At 31.5% G+C, this 21,132-nt stretch overlaps 1 protein-coding gene across 1 annotated transcript in view; it reads right to left on the bottom strand.

The window, feature by feature from the left end:
• Nucleotides 1–6,719: 6,719 nt before the first annotated feature.
• The window catches only part of LOC143236569 (colorectal mutant cancer protein-like), a 17,355-nt gene continuing 2,942 nt past the window's right edge, over nucleotides 6,720–21,132 (bottom strand). Inside the window, exons 2-6 of the mRNA XM_076474869.1 lie at nucleotides 18,200–18,428; nucleotides 14,538–14,714; nucleotides 12,524–12,708; nucleotides 11,455–11,557; nucleotides 6,720–8,527 (exon numbers count right to left, since the gene is read on the bottom strand). Of these exons, the coding sequence (XP_076330984.1) occupies nucleotides 8,435–8,527; nucleotides 11,455–11,557; nucleotides 12,524–12,708; nucleotides 14,538–14,714; nucleotides 18,200–18,428 (787 nt within the window). The 3' untranslated portion in view covers nucleotides 6,720–8,434. The remainder of the gene's footprint in view (nucleotides 8,528–11,454; nucleotides 11,558–12,523; nucleotides 12,709–14,537; nucleotides 14,715–18,199; nucleotides 18,429–21,132) is intronic.

The raw sequence follows: 21,132 nt of genomic DNA, 5'->3' as shown, positions 1-21,132 counted from the left end.
GAGCTAGCTGTCCCGATTTTAGCAGTGTAAAACTAGAGGAAAGGCAGCTAGTCATCATCACTCACCACCAACTTTTGGGCTACTTTTTTACTGACGAATAGTGGGATTGATCGTCACATTATAATGCCCCACGGCTGAAAGGGCGAGCATGTTTGGTGTGACGGGGATTCGACCCTCCGACCCTGAGATTACGAGTCGAGTGCCTTAACCACCTGGCCATGCCGGGTCTTATATAACGGAACTTCCTAATTTACGTTTTAAAGGAATCGATAAGTGAAAACGCCACTGTATATGTTTTCACTAATGAGTAAGCAGATACTTTTGTATTGTCGCAGTTAGACAAACGACTTTATCTGTTAGATATTTATACATAATAAATAATCATTTTGGTAGAAAACACCAGAATGAGACATAATTACAATTTTAATTCATATATTAAACGTACAGCCTCTTTTTGATTTTTTTATTTATTATTCTTTATTCAACTAATACTACAAAATAAACTGGTCAAAAAGAAGAGAGAAATTTTGAATATGATAAACATTTATGATAATAATGTAATAACTTATCCATTTTATAACGAAAAAAATGTTAAAGGCGTAAAAAACTAAAAAAGTTTTGTCTCAAGATACGCAAAAGTTTAACCCTATGTATTGTCAGTGCGACATTTGATATTTTAAAATGTCATTACGAAATTAAACACTCTGGAAGTACAAGAAGAACCAAAAGCATTTTCCCCTAAGAGAGAGAGTTTACCGGCACAAAGTTAAACGAGAGCTATCTACGATAGCCGTTCCTAATTTAGTAATGTAAGACTAGAAGGAATGCAGCTAGTCATCACCACCCACCACCAACTCTTGGGTACTCTTTACCAACGAATAGTGTGATTGACCGTCACTTATAACGCCAAAAGGGATGAATGGGCGAGTATGTTTAGTGTGACGGGGATCCAAACCCATGACCCTAAGGTATAGTCAAGTTCCCTAACCACTTGGCCCATAGGATTATAGCATTAGCTATTTGTTAAAGCGTTTCTCCCCAATCTTTCTAACTGTACGGTTTTGCTACCATGAACATTTTTAAGAATTTATACTTTTCACTATATATATGAAACGTACTTTATTTATATCAACGTGGTAATAAATTTTTATACAGTACAAATTAAATAATTATTTTGTCAAAAAATTATGTTATTTAACTTAATGGAATATCACCGCTCCATCTATTACGAACAAAAGAACCTCGAATTTAAGTCTATAAACATACCACTGGGCCACTGGGAGGACTAGCTTACATTTCCCGAGACTTAACTCTCTGGACGTTTAAACAGGTAATAATAACAAAAAATACAAGTTAATAATCCCCGTTACCAGAACAAACATGATTTTGTATGTATACGGTAAAAATTTTCGGTTAAAACATAAAAGCCCTTCTGAGTGTCTAGCGAAACAATAGATATGGAGAATGCCAAAAGAAAGTTGTTTGTTTTTAATAATTGAGCAAATTAATGTGATAAAAGTAGTATTAACTTTTTTTATCCAATAACCCAAAGGTAATACTGAATATGATTAAAGTTTCAATAAAAAAATACGAGTACATTTATATCTGTGTCTCATCCAAACTAAGTTTTTAATTCTTTTTATATGCTTTTTCGTTTTAACTCCAGTGGCCAAACTAAATGGAATATTGGAAAGAAATACAAATACTGGATTTTTTTTTATTCTCTTTTATATAATTTTCTTACAGAGTTGCACAAAAAAGTACCCACAAATTACCCTAATTTTGAACGAATAAAATGAAGGTAGCTCACTCAACTCGTCTATACAAGTAGCAGGTTTTGACCATCACGTTATGCGCAATTGAATGAATTGGATTTGTTCTTGGATAACATTACTGTAACCACTAGTCAACTCATCCCACCATGGCTTATTACAGTCCCTAAATGTGACCTATCTTTAAGTCATCTGTGAAAAGTAGACACTCCTGATTGGAAATACTGTTTGTTATTTGCTGAACATCTTTGGAACCATCCTTCCATTCCTATTTATACGGATGGTTCGAAATCAGGTGACTCTTTGGGCTCTGCCATGATTTGTTGTGGTTCGGTGGTTACGCACAGGATCCTCACTACAGCTTCTGTGTTCACTGCTGAACTGTACGCCATTTCTCTTGTCCTGGATCACATACGAGGGCTGTTCAAAAAAAATACGCGGACTGACGTCATAAAACAAAATGTACTTTATTTAGAAGTTACAGGTCTGGGACCCCTTCAAAGTACTCTCCTCCCCAACGCACACATTTATCACAACGGTGTTTCCACTTGTTGAAACAGTCCTGGTACGCTTTTTTTGTAATATCCTCCAGCTCCTTTGTCGCATTTGCCTTAATCTCGGGAATCGTCTCAAATCTTCTTCCTTTCAAGGGACATTTGAGTTTGGGGAACAAGAAAAACTCGCAAGGAGCAAGGTCAGGTGAGTAGGGGGGGTGGGGAAGAACAGTGATCGAGTGTTTGGCCAAAAAACTCACGAGTTCTGAGGCACAAATTTCGCAGCAACGCGGTGCATCTTCAATTTTTCGGTCAAAATCTCGTAACAAGATCCAACTGATATCCCACACTCTTCAGCAAGCTCCCTGACAGTCAGACGTCGATTTGCTTGCACCAGGGTGTTGATTTTGTCGACGTGTGGGTCGTCAGTTGACGTGGAAGGACGTCCAGGACGCTCATCATCTTCAATGGACTATCGACCATCCTTAAAACGTTCATGCCACTTGAAACATGCCGTACGCTTCATAGCAACATCACCGTAAGTCGTGTTAAGCATAGCAAAAGTTTCAGTCGCAGAGTTTCCAAGTTTAACACAAAATTTCACAGTGAGTCGTTGCTCCTTCAGGTCATTCATTCTGAAATCCGCCAAACGAAAAAATCGCACTTCACTTAAAACCGCGTAGCTAATACACAAATGAAGATATCTGCAATCGGGAAATGGCGTCGTAATCAGCTGATCTCTGCGAACCTAGCGACACCAAGAGGATTTCCCTGGAACCAACCGAAGCCGCGCAATTCAAACAGTCCGCGTATTTTTTGAACAGCCCTCGTAGAAGCTAAGCAGTACTCAAACTTCACTATTTACACTGACTCGCTTAGTTCTCTACTGGCCCTGGAATCGCTTCACGTTAGTTCACACCCTGTTCTCGCCGATACTCAAAATTGACTGGCTCATTTCTCATTAATATATACTTCTATCCAGTTTTCTGGACACTGGGCCACGTTGGTATTCGCGGGAACGAGCTCGCCGACACCACAGCTAAGTCTTGCTGCACTGGCACTATCACCGCTGTGCCTGTCCCATACATGAACTATAGTCCTGTATTCAAGGCTTGGCTCCGTGCCAGCTGACAGTCGACTTGGAGTGAGCAACGCGAAAACAAGTTTTTCAAATAAAACCCTCTTTTAGACTTTGGCCGTCTTGCTTCCGTAAGGAGGAAATTGTTCTAACTAGACTACGCATGGGTCACAGTTTTTTTATCTCATCGTTTTCTTTTATCTGGAACTGATGCACCAGTGTGTAACACTCAGATCACAATAAACTTTCTTGTCGTTGTTACGACTTTCAACGACGGGTCCATTTTAAACATGTTCTGTCCCAAGGTTTGTCCATAACGTTAGACAGTGTTATTGGTGATGGTGATACTGTGTCCATCTTGGTTATGGTAATAGTAATATTTAGTTTTTTAAAGGTCATTAATCTTTTTAATGGCATTTAAGTTTTTTAATTTATACATTACACTTTTCTAATGTGGCTCCCTTTTAAAAATCGCAGTTCATCTAGTTCGATTTGAAATTATAAACTGGCCGTAACATTAAATAACTCGAAACCAGGACTGGAAAGGGCAACTTCAGGTGACTAACGCTGCTGTTTGAACTACCCACAAGTCATCCTGGCGAGTTATTATTATAATTTTGCTACACGTCTTATAAAACCTTTTTATTACTTTCCTTTTTGAAAACGGCCATAACGTCAAATAACTCGGAACCAGGACTGAAAAGGCCAACTTCAGGTGACTAACAGTGATTTTTGTACTTACCTGTTAGTCTTCCTGGCGGGTTATGATAATTACAGTTATGCTACAGAAAGTCCTTTACAACTTGAATTACTGTAGTTTTTCTCTTAACGTTGTAGACTAGATGTAAACTTTAGTTTTATGCTCTGTTTTTTTTTTCAAACTTTGTTTTGTTCTACCTTAATTTCCTTTTATGAATTTTACTTAATTTACTCTTAACATTTACCGGATGTTTGGCGCAGACAGCTTAGCTGCTTTGTGCCATAAAACACTAAATCAACCAAACAACCAGTTATTATAATAACTGCTTCAAAGTAAGAAGATAATTTTTTCAACGGGTCGAGAACCAAGAATCCAAGGGTTAACAGTTCGGACATACAACGCACTCGGCCATTACAGAAGCAGTGGGGGTTCTTACGTCACTTGAACGAGATAATTTTTTAACAAAATTAAGTTTTTTGTATGTTATCCCTTTTCATCAATGAATTATGGAATTTTATAAAACATAAAAATTATTCAGTATGCCAAAAACGACAGTTGTAAACTAGCATAAAAATTTAGCAAATTAAAACCTAACCTTTCATGATTTTAACTTGGAACTGTAAAAGAAAGGCTACTCCTAATGACAAAAACTATTCATATACAAATATCAAGGCTTAATGCTTTTAAAACTGTTTGTATTCTTCTTCATATTGAATTTTTATACATTACAACAAAGTTAGCATTACTGACGAATAAAGACTGTTGGATTTCATACAACTAAATACAGCTACACAAAAGATACGTGTTATCAAACCCCTCTTTCTAGCTTTAAGCCCTCAAGCTTACAACTAAGACACTTGGAGCCTAACAAAAAAAATATTCTTATATCTTTACCTATTAACAATATAATCAAATTTATATAACTGAACGAATTAATCATTCTGTAATATTGTTTGTTTTTGAATTTCGCACAAAGCTACTCGAGGGCTATCTGTGCTAGCCGTCCCTAATTTAACAGTGTAAGACTAGAGGGAAGGCAGCTAGTCATCACTACCCACCGCCAACTCTTGGGCTACTCTTTTACAAATAAATAGTGGGACTGACTGTAACATTATAACGCCCTCACGGCTGGGAGGGCGAGCATGCTTGAAGCGACAGGGATTCGAACCCGCGACCATTAGGTTACGAATCGAATGTCTGAACCCACCTGGCCATGCCCGGTCTCATTCCGTAATAACAAAATAGTCAACTATTAATTTCATTAAATTAAAGTTTACCAAAAACGCAAGACTCCACTATTTTAATTACGTCATTAAATTTTGAAACTTTACGACCGTACTTTGTCTCAACCCTTTAGATTACAGAAGAAAAAATAATAAACGTTTATTCATCCATCAAAAAACAACTATTCATACAAAAGTGAAAAAATCTGTACTTGGTAAATATTATCCAACAAATGAAAATATATTTTATTTTTTTTTAACTTCGCGCAAAGCTACTCAAGGGCTATCTGCACTAGTCGTCCCTAATTTAGCAGTGTAAGACTGGAGGCAAGACAGTCATCACCACCCACTTTCAACTCTTGAGCTACTCATTTACCAACAAATAGTGGAATTGACCATCAAAGTTTAATGCCCCACGGCTGAGCATGTTTGATGTGACGGGGATTCGAACCTGTGGCCCTCAGATTACGAGTCGAGCACCTTAACCACCTGGTCATGCCAGGCCCTTATATTATTATTGACAACGATTTTTAAAGTGATCTTTATGGCAGAAGGAATGTAACTTAAGAATGCAGTAAATATACGGTGAAAGATACAAGCACCAAGATAAATATTTTGATTTTTACTTATGAAAGAGATAAAGCATTCTTCAAACTAATCTAGCTTTTGAAGTTTAAAACATTAATGCAAACCTTTGGTTTTTCTGTTGCATTATACAATTTTAGTGTTAACAAAATAAAATCTACCAGAACGAAAACTCCAAAAGGGGCTAAAAATACCATGGATAATTTGTTTTTAACATTATGGGAAAAATAACAATTTTATAACATACTTAAATTGAAAGGTTTAAATTATTGCCACTAAAAAGCATCAAAGAATTTTAATGAAATCTTTTTATTCCAATTTCATATTTTCTGTCAAAATAAGATCAATATACAGACAATCTAACCTTTTTATCTACATCTAATAAATTTAAGATGCAATATCAAAATTTACCTTTTCAAAATTCAGATGGAAAAATGAATTTTTGGTCTATTTATAAATAATAAAATAAGAAATAATAAAAACAAAGATTCTGATGTGATGATTAAAATTTTTACTTCAAACACCTTGGTGAATCTTTTTGGTTTTTATGACAATTATATTTCCATGGTACATGTACAACAACAGCAAATGTATGTGAAGAGACAATTTCATATATGTTTGGTGGAAAAATAACCATTAATATCAATCTGTTGTTTGATATTAATTTATCATTGTATTTACTCTAAATAGGTACTAAAATTTTAAACTTATATTAATTAAATTGCATCAATCCTTGCAATTTTTTTAAAAATCAAATGCAAAAATATTTATTACAATATTAAAGGAGTAAAATAATTAGTGTAATTTCTGTGAATTTAAAAAATTCACACTTAAATGTGTTGGGGAAAAAAACACATCCAGTTAACAAACACTAAGAGAACCACACTTTATTTACAGACATAACACAAACCATTTACATGAAAATCCTTGGACTTTTATTTCTTTCCATAAATAAGAACTGAAATGACCAGGAATTTTTTAAATAGCTGTACAAAACATCTAGTAGCTATCAAAACTATACATTGAGTAAACTTGATAATACATAGCTTAGAACAGTAAATGTTCAATGCGTTTGCACTACACAAAGCAGTAAAATACATAATAAAAACAATACTTTTTTACAGGAACATTTTAATATTTGAACAACTGGGAGACTAGACAAGAGTGTACACACATATAGCATAAGTAAAGAGAAATCTTTAAGAGTTTTCAATTCCATTTGAGAAATAAATGGAAGCTAATAACTAAAATATTTGCTGAATAAAAATTGTGTTTTCACATACATGAATACAAACTTGTTAAAAATCAGCAAACACAATTAGCACTTCTTGGCACAGTAATTCCCTCATTTCTTATAACATGAGACAAAAATGAGATTAGACTTTGGTACCTATTATTGTCTGTTCTTAGCACAAATATATTTATGTATTCACTTCAGGATGTTTTATATCCTGTCATTTTGTTGCTGGTGTGGGAAAAGAAATCACATTAAATTAAGTACTGTGTTAACTGAATACTTTAATTCATAAGAACACAGTGTATAAACAATTTATAATGAAACATTGCACATACAAACCAACATCATGATTTCTTCACCACAGTGTTAAAACATGTAAAAAAATTCCCTAATGCTACCAAGTAAATTAATTCCTTCAACTTGAAATACAGCGTGAATGTTTCTTTCACGATGAAAGGTCAAAAGGAAAGAGTCCTGTATTAATTCACTGACACAATAACAGCAACTTTGACAGTCAGCAAATTATTATTTTAATAATTACAGCATTTTGTAATCACTAAAATCAAAACTTGTTTACTGTCAAAACTGCTGTTCTTATACTTCTGAATTAATCCTTCAGTTTAGTAGATTACTCACTGAGTATCAATCAGTTGTTTGTAAGTAAACTTTTTTTTAATAATTCCACTTTAAATACATCTAAATCTCATTAGTTAAATTTACATTTTAGAATCTTTTTTGATAAAATAAAAACAAGCCAGGCTTAGTTTCTTTTATTTTCAAAAGCCTAAAACTTTATATGACCAAAGCATCATCACGTTCTTATAACGTAAATTAAGATTAATAATTTAATATTTAGTTGTCAGAATTAAAATATAATTTACTGTAATGGTAAAATTTAAAATTACAACCACTAACGGAAAGTTACTGATTTTGATACTTATTCATAAATAATGGTTATAGGTTATTTGGTTCACTCATTGTACACACACCACTTTTAATGAAATTTTAAATCAAAATTATACAAAAGTGTTTGAGCCTATCTCTGCTGTTATCATAAATTTTATTATTCTGCTAATTTTTCAAATAACACAACAATATATGTATATATATTTACAAACACGTAACAGAGGAAAGATTAAAATAACACTAATGATCTTTGTTCTAATGTGCTTTTCTGTTGCTCCCATTATTAAACAATAAATGCATCATAAATTTAACATTGAACATAGTAAATTCACACATGAATGTGTGTTTTCTAGAATGAGAACATTAGAAGGTTGTCCTGTGAATTTCTGTCTAATATTGCAATAAACTAGTTGGTAGAGTTACTGCTCTGCTATTTGTACTATAAAGATGTCTCACTACCAGATGGTGGTAGAGAATGCTGTCCACTATCTGTTCCCTCTAACATAGCAATTCGTTGTTTCAACATTCTCATCTGAAATATTAATACCACAAAATTAATTACTGGTATATAGTTTTAATTCCAATATTATGAAAGCATTAAAAAATTTTAATAACTTTTTCAAATAACAAGAAAGGATAATGACTGTTTTATTCTTATTAAGCATTAGGATTTTATTTGGTAATTATAAAATATTACACATTCTGATAGGCGTGACTGTTCTAACAAACAAGACTCACAGATTGGTTGCAGAATATTTCTGCCATTAACATGAATATGAAACATCCTCAAACTTCTGTCTTTTGTAATTTTTTTTACATAACGTGTTTTAAAAAATTATACCACAAAGTACTATAATGAAAGTCATTATACCAGACCAAGTTTGTTAATTCTAATGAGCTTCATATTTCTAACAGGAAAAAGATATACTGAACTGAAATTAGCAAGTGATCTTATCTATGTTATGTGTAAAGTTTTGACGTTTAAAAATGTATGTAAAATCGTGTGCAACTAATGACAAATGTAACATTAGGGTGCAGTAACAAAGTCATCAAAATGAAACTAGCTTACCAAAAAGTGGAAATTTTGTGAAAGGTATTCATGTTACCACAGTATTATCATTGCAAAAAAAGACATAAAATAGTACATCAGCCAAAATAAAGAACACAAAATCTCATAATTAAAATTATAAAAGCATGAAGAGGCTTATGGTTAGTAGATAAAGTGAAACAGTGCACTGTTCTACTTTTGATAAACAAATAAATAAACAAAAAACCTGACTTTCTTCCATTTGAAAAAGAATGTGCAAGGTGGGATAAAATGTAAGAATAATTGTACCATGACAGAACAGTAGCTACCCTTTTACTAGTTATTAAGCACAACATTCTTAAAACCAGTTGAGTTGTGTTTCCCTATAACAAAGTCACATCAAGCTATCTGTTGTTTCCACAGAGGGGAATCGAACCCCTGATTTTAAAACAATATACCTGAAGCCTTACCATTGTTCCAGTTGAAGAAAAGTGCACTTGATATATTGAAATACAGTTTAAAACTTTCTCTAATAAATATCAACCATTTGTTTTGTAAAACTCACTAATAAAACATTCAGTAAATTTAAATGCAGCTCAGAACACCTGGAACTCAGAGAAAGTAAACTGAATGAAATAAATATGATAATAATTATGATTATTAAGTAACTTAAAACATTCATTATGATAACTTCTGCTTGTCTATAATAAATTACTTTTCCTTTAACAGCACCTATGCAATCACGGTTAAACGTATCAGCGTAGCTATTTGTTATAAACACCCATTTGTTGGGAGTTTGTAAGAAACTTTTCTTAAATTCATAGTTCTCAAACCATTATGGTAGCTGAAGTTCACTTGTGAGATTTATGTCACTTTGACATGAGTTTATGTAATTCAAGGAGTTTGAAAGCAATTCAGGAGTTCTTTTATCCATGACAGTACACTTCACTTATTTTGAAATACACTTTGATTCTTAGTGATAGTTTATAGATATATTTGTTTAGCATAACTTTCCTAAAATACAATAAATAAACAGTTTTCACAATGAATATTGTAAAAAATATATATAATAGGGAATTATCTCTTGAACTCTTCAACACATTAATTTGATGTGCAAGATGTTATATCGTTTGTTTTACTGCAACAACAAAAATATTAATTAAATTGTCTGAAACTTGGACTCTACAGATTATGCAACTTCTAAAAAATATTATTTATAAATGTGGTATTTATGAGACAGTGGTGTTCAACAGCATTTTACATAATTGCCCAAACTATGGGAAATGTATTAACATTTTTGTCACATGACAAAAAAATTAACTGCATTTTTTACAGGTATAGAAGGACAGAAAAATACAATATAATGTTTTCATTTACTGATAGAATGAATTATAGTTAAAAACAAAATAGGTGGTAAAAGTACAGCACCAATTTGCCACAGATCAATAGCTGTTTCATCACATTTGGTGAGTGGAGACCATGTTGGACACTTTGGTTATAGGAATTCAAAGCTTTGAAGAACAAGAAAAATTTCATTGGTATGCTTAACTCTTTTGTGATTTCAGTCACTGATTTTTATATATTACTAATAGTTTTTTTCATAAAACTGCAAGTTTCTTTTTTATTTCAATTTCACTGTGTTTACAATCATTAATTTTTTTTACCTACCAAAATTATAAGCAAATCAACTTTTTAACAAATGTAAAATGAGAAGACTACACTTGATATATGTGATAATTTTATGATTACTAAAATTAATCACAATTCTTCTCCAGGTTCACTTTGAATTGGAAGTCATATTCTATTATTATTTATTTAAAACACTAATTAATGACTCAAAAGTGAGGATTGGTAATTATATTATATCATAACAAATGAGACTGGGAAACTGTGATTGGCTAAAATCATAAAATTCTTTATTTGCACTGAAGTAACTAGGATTAAATTGTTGGCATTTTTTTCAAAATTACTTTGACTTTTTTCTTCCCCTTGGAGACTATTAATGCAGTATTATGATAAACAAAAAAAATACAGGTAATTCACAGATACTAATGTTTTAATTTGGAAAATACTGAAATCAACCAAAAACCAAAATTTAACATTTTAAAAATATTTTCAGTAAAAACTTAAAAATATAAAATCTATGTATACCATACATATTTAATAGAATGATTGTAATGTCAATTATAAACAAAACATAACAGAAAGTGTATTATGACAGAATGGAGAAGACCAACCATGAATGGCACGTAGAAAAACTAGACAAGAATAATTTGAAATAATATGCACCATAGAATTTATCAGTTTATTAAAAAAAAAATTGTTTCTTCCCACATTTCTAAAGAAAATACTTTAAAGATTAAAATATGTTTAATAAGAAAAAAAACACCACGTTTGAGAACATGAAATACTGTTACAAAACTTGTACCTACCTGAGCATTATGCCTTTCTGATAGGACTGTCATCTGTTGTTCTAACTTTTTAATCCGTGCTTGATTTTTCTTTTTTGCTTTTTCAAAAGCCATCACCAAGGCACTGTCATAAAAACCAATGATTAAATAAAAAACACTTTAAGACTATCAAATACATTCTCAAAATTGTAAATTATGCATTATGTTTACTGTTATATATACAAATGATTTTCCATCTGGCTTAATCAACTACAATACTAATATATTTCATAAGACTAAGACAATAAATTCTGATCCACAACAGAGATTTTGTCTAATCTGTTGATATATAACAAATGTATTTTTATATATGTTCTATCTTTGTATATTTAATTGTTCTTCCATATCAATAAGCAATCTCTAACATAACCAGGACACATTTATTAAAACACTCTCAGCAAGTGAAATCTGAGATTTTGTTGTATTTCCTGCACATCTGTCAGAATACAGTTTATTTTATGCCAAATCAAAAGCTAACAAGGAAATAAAATAAGTCTGAAGTATATGATAATTACAAAGAACATCAATAAGTTACAATTTATTCTTGTAGTTAATTTTTTGTAAAACAAAATCAAAACAAATAAGTTCCTCTACATTATTTTTTCACATAAAAAATGATAACAAATTTTCTAATTACATATGGCATACTATACTTCATAATAACTTTAAAATTAATCTACAATGTTTGGTTAAGTTTGATTGTTTGTTTGTTTTGAATTTCGCACAAAGCTACACGAGGGCTACTCTTATACCAACGAATAGTGGGATTGAACTTCACACTATAATGCTCCCATGGCTGAAAAGGCAAGGATGTTTGTTGTGACAGGAATTCAAACCTGTAACCCACAGATTACAAGTAGAGTGTCTTAACCAACTGGCCATGCCGGGCCAGGTTAAGTTTGATATCTGAGCACAAAATTCAAATCAAATAATTAACAATTTTTGTATTGTGAATTTTATATTTCTACTTTTCAAAATATTAGCTTTCAGTATTCAAGGTTTAATCATCGATAAAAATAATCCTATATTATACAAAGAAGAAAATACTGACCTATTTGCTCTTTTCAGGTCATTGACAAACTCTACTGACTGCTGAACACGAAGTTCAGAGTTTTTTGTCACCTTTTCCATAGTACTCACAAGTTCTTGGATTCTATTTTTTAGTTTCTTTTCTCTCTGAAGTGCTTCAGTCAACTCTTCAGATTCTTCTCGACCTGACATTCCTCCTCCAGATTTCTACGACATCAGTAATGTTTTCTGAGTTTCAAAAGTTGTTTCATAATTCTGTCTTTACTAGCTTTTGACTCAATTACAACCTTTATGACTCTTTATATTTGTTATTCCTAATCATGAGCAACCTAAAAACCACAACGTAATGAAAATTTAAATAATTTGAGATAATTTATTTTTAACTTCTGAACTTAGTAAAGCATTCATCCACAACAATAACAACAGTTTTAAATATCTACTCCTTAGATTTAATTGTTAAGCACAAAATTAATCAATTGGCTATCTGTGTTGTGTCCTTCATAGGAGAGCAACCCATTTTTAGCATTATAAGCATTCAGACTTGCAGATATACAAGGGGGGAGGGGCTCATCCTTAGAAAAACTTAATCGAGGAAAAATATGTTCAATTCTAGATTCTCAGACAGGTTAAATCAGCAATATTTTGAGGTTATGAATATGTTAATTCTTTCATCTCTGAATTTAAAATATAATAAAATAATATTTCAGTCATTTTCAACATATCAATACTAATACTCACAACTATTTGTTAACCTCTGACCTCAGTTTGTTCTTCTAAAGCCACATCAGAAACTCCAATTTGTTTAATTTATTGAACTTCTAATGTATAGTGAAAAACAAAACAGCTACATGTATAAAATTATGCAAAAGGGTGCTAGCTCACAGAGTAAGAGTAAGAGGTTACATGTAAACTAAAAGAAAACAAAAACAACTATGTATTTTATGTATCCTCAACCAGTTTATAAGACCATATCAATTACAATGTCAACATCGTCTCAGTCCACAGTACACATTACCCTTTGAATTATGTCACCTCACAATAAAGAAGATTAATTTAACAGTAATCAACTGCTATGACACAGCTACACTAAACTATTATTCTGAGCATTCTAAGGTTGGATGTAGCAATTGGATTACAACTGGTACTCAGTGGGTCTGAAGTTCAATGTACCTATGCATCAAATGGAGCATCACTGAAATTCAGTAACGTTCTTGATTGTCTGTGTCACTTATTACCTGATCTTCAGGCACATAAACCTCATTACCACTTATAATTCTGTGACTGTTTCAGCTAAGTACTTTCTTATCTTGATACTCAAGTGAAACTGAGTTAACTTTAGAATAGTAATTGGATAGGTATGTTTAATAACAGGAGGTCCATTAATACCTTCATTACAAAGTAGTACTGAATCACTGACTTGCTGTGTTTGAGAAAGAACACAATAATACAAATGAACAACCTGTATTAACTCCTAATCATAAATGCAATGTGTGTTGTTACTTTATACGTATAGGATAGTATTTCCAAGTAAATTCCTTTTAAGACTGATTATGCAAAGGATACAACCTACCAGTTTCTAAAAATTCAACATTTGTTAGAACACAGATATTACCAAATTACTCAAAACAATCACCTCTATCTGTGTGACTGGTCATTCTTGCTCAAGCATAAGGTTGGTTATAGCTCTGAGATACAATCTGAATTATCACTGAAGGACACTGTTGTCTGCATTCTTGCACAATGTGCATCATTATAGCCTAATCATGGACAGAACAACTGGTAACCACAAAAGAGTAACAAGGACAAATTCAGATAGAAAAATATAAGCTTCATGATTTTCTTGACTGTGAAAACTACATATTTTCAAAATAATTGATAAATTCAGAATAATAATACATTAATACAAAAAAGGTAGAAATACATGGTGCATTTATAATACCACATTACCAGTAAAACTAAACTCACATGAAATTATCAACTCTGGACTTTCAGCATCAAGTAACTATTTAGTTGGTCTAAAGATTTAGTCTACCAACCTGAGCTTCTCTCAGCTTCTCAACAATCTGTTCCTGTTCTTTGAGTTCAGTTCTCAGATGTTCAATATGTACAAGATAAGCTTGCTCCTGAGCTTCCTGACTTGAAAGCCTCAACTCAAGTGATCCTTTTTCTTTTTCCAGTAGATAAACCTGAGCCTTAAGTTCTGCCTTTTCTTCCTATAATATGACATATATATTTAAGCTTAAAGCTGTTGTAACAGGATGATAAAATATAACTAACAATAAATAACTAATATTGTTCATCACTGAAATTCTTTAAAAAACAATTAATTATGTGTATACTAATAACTCATCAGAACCTAAATACAACAAATAAACATATTCTATTCATAGAATCATGAAGCATTTAGTGATGTTTTAACCTTGGCACAACAGTTCACAGAACAGCTCTGAGTTTTTTTTTGTTTGTTTTTTCAAGTAAAAACTTTCAGCTCATAGCTTCTTCATCTCTTGACCAATTAGAAATCTAATTACAGTTTTGGACTCAGGATGTTAACCCCTTTCATTTAATGTATCTGTTCATGCTCAAGGTCTCACATTAATTTACTCTAATCTTGCTTAAAAGAATTTCGACTCAAAGGTAGACTGATAGAAATCCTGATGAGTAATAAAACTGAACTAGATATATGTGCAACCCGTGACTGGTATTAATGATGCATAAAAATTAGGCTAATAAAAAGAGTCTCCCAGAATAACTTACTTTAATCATGCCTAAAAGAATTTCAAGTGCTGCAGTTATTAAGAATTTCATCTTGTTTAATACTTTAAAACTACATTAAGAAATTCTAGACAAAGTTTTAAGGTAATGTAAACCACTAATCTTAACTTGAAAGTTTATTTAGTCAACTAAAATTTTTTTTAAAGAGTGTTGCAAGAAATTCTGAGAATCTATAAAATTAAAATTATTCCTAGTGTTGTAATATTATGAATCAATGATTAATTAAGAGTTAGTGTTTTATTGATAGTTTGCCACATTGCAATCATGGTGAATGTATATTATCATTGATGGTGAAATAACCTTAGACCTCAAGTTTGTTTTTGTAAAATATCTAACCAACATAGTAATTATTCTATGGAAAATGTCTCAGCAACATCAGAAAGATTCTTTGCAAAACATCTACTAAAATACCTAAATAATGTAAGAATTATTCTTTGTAAAACACCTCATAATGTGTCTTTAAAGAATGATTCTTTGTAAAATACCTATTAATGTGTCTTTAAAGGATGATTCTTTGTAAAACACCTATTAATGTGTCTTTAAACAATGATTCTTTGTAAAACACCTACTAAAACCTCATTAAAGAATGATTTTTTAAAACACCACAGCAACATGTCATAAAGGATGATTTTTTTAAAACACCACAGCAACATGTCATAAAGAATGATTTTTTTAAAACACCACAGCAACATGTCATAAAGGATGATTTTTTTAAAACACCACAGCAACATGTCATAAAGGATGATTTTTTTAAAACACCACAGCAACATGTCATAAAGGATGATTTTTTTAAAACACCACAGCAACATGTTATAAAGGATGATTTTTTTAAAACACCACAGCAACATGTCATAAAGGATGATTTTTAAAACACCACAGCAACATGTCATAAAGGATGATTTTTAAAACACCACAGCAACATGTCATAAAGGATAATTTTTTAAAACACCATAGCAACGTCATAAAGAATGATTTTTTAAAACACCACAGCAACATGTCATAAAGAATGATTCTTTGTAAAATACCTGTTAAAGCAGTATTTCAGAGATGTATTTTTTTTAACATTTGAATCAGACCATTCTTAATTGTTCCAATCTAAATTATAACAATATCTCAGCTACTTGCCTCCACCTTCGAAGGTAGATGGAGGTTATATTTTCAACCTTGTGCGTGTATTTGTTAGAATAATTTCTCAAAAGTAACTTGATGGATTTTGAGAAAGTTGGTATATACTTGGACTATGATCCAACTTAGAAGCAATTAGTTTCTGGAGGACCAAGGTCAACGTTTAAGGCCACAAAAATAACATAAATCCCTGTGTGTTAACACAGAGACAGATTTTCACACTGTTTTTGTTTTACAATTCCTTTAAAAATAATTGGATTTTGGAGTAACTTGGTGGCCATATGTAGAATATTATCCCTCATTACCATGCCAAAATGGTCCATGGTCATTGATAATAATGGATATATAGACAAATTTTGTATTTTTTGAGAGTTAAACATGAACAATGTTATGTGTTGAAGGTATGCACTCTGTTGAGTGCCCCTCTAGGTTTCCCCTGCTATGAAGCTTTTTTGTTCAACACCAAAATTCATTAGATCAGTTGATATTTGATACAGTCTTAACTGAAAAAAACAGTAAGTTGATTAAGAAATCACAACTTACCCTGAGAGTAATTAAGTTTTGCCACATTAGAAGGTATGAAGTTTTGTAAATAACAGTCACATATATTTTAAACTAATGTTTTGAAAGACAGATGACCTGATCAACTCTGGTATTGAGCAAAAGAACTCACTGGTATCATCATATAGCAAACATGTTTCTGTTCAATTATTCCTGTACTATTCTTACTGTAAACCCAAGTAAAAATAAACTAATTAAAGGTATCAATCTTATAATTTGAAACCCTAATGTGTTATTACCATTATCGATCCAGAAGTAATCACAAAATTAAATGAAATGTAACCAGTCAGATGGCCTAAAACCATCTATTTCTAACACTAAGCATATTTTATATATTTGTTTTAAGAAAAGTAAAAGAGTTATGAAACAAAGCAAATGAAACAAAACTAGCTTTAAAGAAACTATCAACTGTTGAAATATTTCTATATAATGTTATAAAATAGTTGACAAAAGATAAACAACCACATAGAGATGTACTAAAAGACTGTTAAATAGAAGTGATTAACTACAGCTCAAGAGTTAGCTAGCGATATGATGTTAAAACATCACAGCCACTCACACTTTAATTTAAATACTGTTTACTGTTTGGGTAATTCTTCCACTTATGTACATGTGCTGGTTTCCTTGCATTCAGAGCAACTGTGTAATAGTTTTTTCTGTACTATTTTCTTTTCATAAGAAAAATGTACCAAGAATTCAATGATGAAGAAACCACATTTTACAAAACAAGGTATGAAAATAGTTTGAATGTGTGATAAAAGAAATTTTGTTACAAATGTACAATGTTTTCACAAGCTTCAATCATCATCAGATGTACAACATGTTTGTAATAATGTTTCTTTCACCAATTCAAACTGCCTTCAAACTTTGTTTTTTCACTGAAATTTGGTACTGTTGTTTGAAAGGGATAGTTAGCATATGGCATTTACTGAACAGGTTACTCATTTCATCAGCTTCTAAGCAACACTATTAAAAATGAACTCTCTGTTCACACTTGTTTTTATCTCGTATAAGGACAATGAACCAGATGTTGAATAACCCAATAATGTGAGTTTAATACCAGAGAAAACTTCTTTCATGAGCTATGAACACTAGTTTAAAGTACTTTCCAGCCTTATGCAAGTTCAATTATTTCATCTTAGTCCTTTGAGATTTTAGGAACAAATATTATACCTCGGACTACATTTATTACCACTGCATTATGAAATTATCTGGAAAAGAATAATTAAAGTTATACCTTGATTGCCATGAGTTCTTGCATCAAAACAGCATTTTCCAAATCCAGTTTCTGTGAATCCAATGACATTGAAGGTTCACGACAACTAGAATCAATATGGACACTTTCCAGTTCCACAACAGTTGTCTTCACTGCTATCCGCTCAGTCCTCATTTGGTGAATGTAATCTCTCAATCTTTGTTCATCAACTTTGGTAAACTCTCCATCATTACTACTGGATGTTGAGGTGCTAATAAAATAACACTAATTTAAAGTTTCAAACTGATAAAACATAGGTTAAATTACAAGGTAACATTCTTTTTAACTTACTGTACACAGATGGGTTAAAGTACATGTCATTCAATTAAATTACTTTATTATTAATGTACGTCAGTAAGCTGGGCATGATAACACATAGTTCAAATGTTTATGTTATATAAGATCTAACTTTCTTACGAAAATATTTATTTATATCCTCAGTCTTAAACTTTGTTATGTGATGTATTTGACTCTGATTTCCATCTTTCAGTTTTTTATACCATTATATGCATTTCACTTCATCCAATAAATTATGCACACACTATAGGTATTTCCAACACAACACATAAAATCTGAACTTCCAATCTTTGTGCTTTACTCAGATATTATTTCTATCATACCTACATAACATACTGTCTTATTTGTCTCTGTTTTTCAAACCATGCCTATATTTTTCATTAACTAAATAAAAAAAATTAAAAAAAATCACTTCCATCCCATGCCATTACACAATACAAATGTGACTGACATTATCCTCCAATTGTGGTCAATAACCGATCATGCCATTAGACAGGGGGCTGAAGGGCATTACAAAGTAACAAATTCAAAAGTAAGCAGATGAGATAAGTTTAAAAAATTTTAAATGGAAATTGTGATCATTTGTTATGACCTGCAGCCATTCTAGAAAAAAAAAATTCAAAATTTCATTTCTCTGTTTTTGCTACAATTGTGTCAGTGTAGAAAAATTAGGAGGAAAAGTAAAACCAAGAGATGAGATATAAAATTTTAATGAAAAATAACAATATTCATGCAGAAGATATTTTAGAGGATTTTCAAATCAATTATGAAAACTGTATGATGAAAAATATTTTTTTCTTAACACTAAAATGAACTTTTACTCAAACTGACTCAGTAAAGACTTCCTAATTCTACAGACAAATCTTCAGTAAAAGTATATTACTTTATATAAAAATCTGATTTTTTGTGTACAACAGGCTGTAATATTAACTAAAACCTTGTCAACATTCATTCATATACACTTAGTACAGTCTCAGTTAAAGTATGTATAATGTTATGGTTATACAGTGATTTTAAAGTCAACCTAAATGAATGAGCCCATACACAAAATGTTAAGAAGCTAAATAATATTACTGAAATTTAACCTGTTTCTTAAGTACACACTAAAATATTTCACCAAGTAGATTGCACAAATATACATTATTATCTGTTCATGAATAATTTATGTCTTTGATGGGTATTTCTACCTGGTACTGTGACCACATCAGTACAATTATCATGTGAGGAAACAACAGATTGTGTATTTCTCACCGACATTTTCAGTAAAACCTGTATTTGTGTTTCACAATAGTAAAGACAAATGTCCTTTTGCAAATGTTTTAACAGGTGGTATGACTATGGCCAAAAATGACTTCTCATGGTTTCCTCAGCAACCAGTATGTCTACAACAAGAAACTTCTTCACACAGTTTTTACTCTGTATACTTAAGACAGATTTATTTCCATGAATTTCTAACCATTAGTACAACTATGGATAAAAGCATTATATTATTCTATGAGTTTCTTAAGTGATAGCATGAATGGCAGAAAAAGAAAATATTGGTCTTTAGTTTTCTATGAGCTGACTAACAATGAAATTAAATTTAATCCTTAGAAATAACAGATAGTATAAATAGGATAAAGTGATCTTCTATGGGATTTAGACACAATAGAATTTCATTCTACCATTTTCTTATCTAGTACAGTCACTGTAATAGGAAATGCTGTTCTCCAAGTCTCTTACCTAGTAATGTAAGTTTGAATATCAGAAAAAAAAAAAAAAAAAAACTTCTTTCCATGGGTTTCTTACCTAGTAATTTGAGTTGAATATGGAAAGAAACTTCTATCTTTGGATATCTTATTGAGTAATACTAGTTGAATATATAAAGAACTTTTTTATATTGATCTCTTAAATAATAAGAGTTATTTGTATGAATCATTTTTTATGAGTCTTTTTATCAAGTAATAAGAGTGGTTGTTACCCAGTAATGTGAGTTGAATATGAGAATAAACTTCTTTGTATTGGAACCTTACTTAATAATATGAGATGAATAAGAAAAGAAACTCAATTATAGGGATTTTTGCTTAGCAATGGGGGGAGGTGTCTTTTACCTAGTAATGTGAGTTGAATATTAAATGAAATGACCCAACATTTATCTATCCAAGAATTTTTAAGGTATACAATTAATTAGTTCTAAAATGTAAACTCTGGCATGACAACAATGATTCTTTGTTTCAAATCACTTTTAAACTGTGCAAAGTATGAATTCACAACTCAGCATTGACTTTAAATGCCAAACAGAGCTTTAAAATTTTTCAAGTCCATAGGTGTTATAATTTTCCTAAGTGAAAATGTGTGTCAGATAGGTAGTTCCTTCTTTTCACAAGATTAGCTTTTCCCATTTTGCACTGTCCTCTATTTGCAGACTTTTTGAATGCATTCCACAAGCCCTCAACCCTCCTGTTGGAATACAAAGTACCAACAGTCACTATCCATCATGTTTCCATCAACAGGATAACACTACTATCATATAACACATGTGACTCTCTCTATGTGCCATCACCAAACTATTACTTCAAAGTTTTAGCAGAAGACACGAGCACTGGAAGATAATGGGGAAGAAAGGTGGGAAGTTGAGG

This window comes from Tachypleus tridentatus, chromosome 13 (genome assembly GCF_004210375.1).
Source record: "Tachypleus tridentatus isolate NWPU-2018 chromosome 13, ASM421037v1, whole genome shotgun sequence".
Classification (NCBI taxonomy): Eukaryota; Metazoa; Arthropoda; class Merostomata; order Xiphosura; family Limulidae; genus Tachypleus; species Tachypleus tridentatus.
The sequence above is the reverse complement of the archived record's forward strand: the minus strand, read 5'-3'. Positions and strand labels throughout refer to the sequence as shown.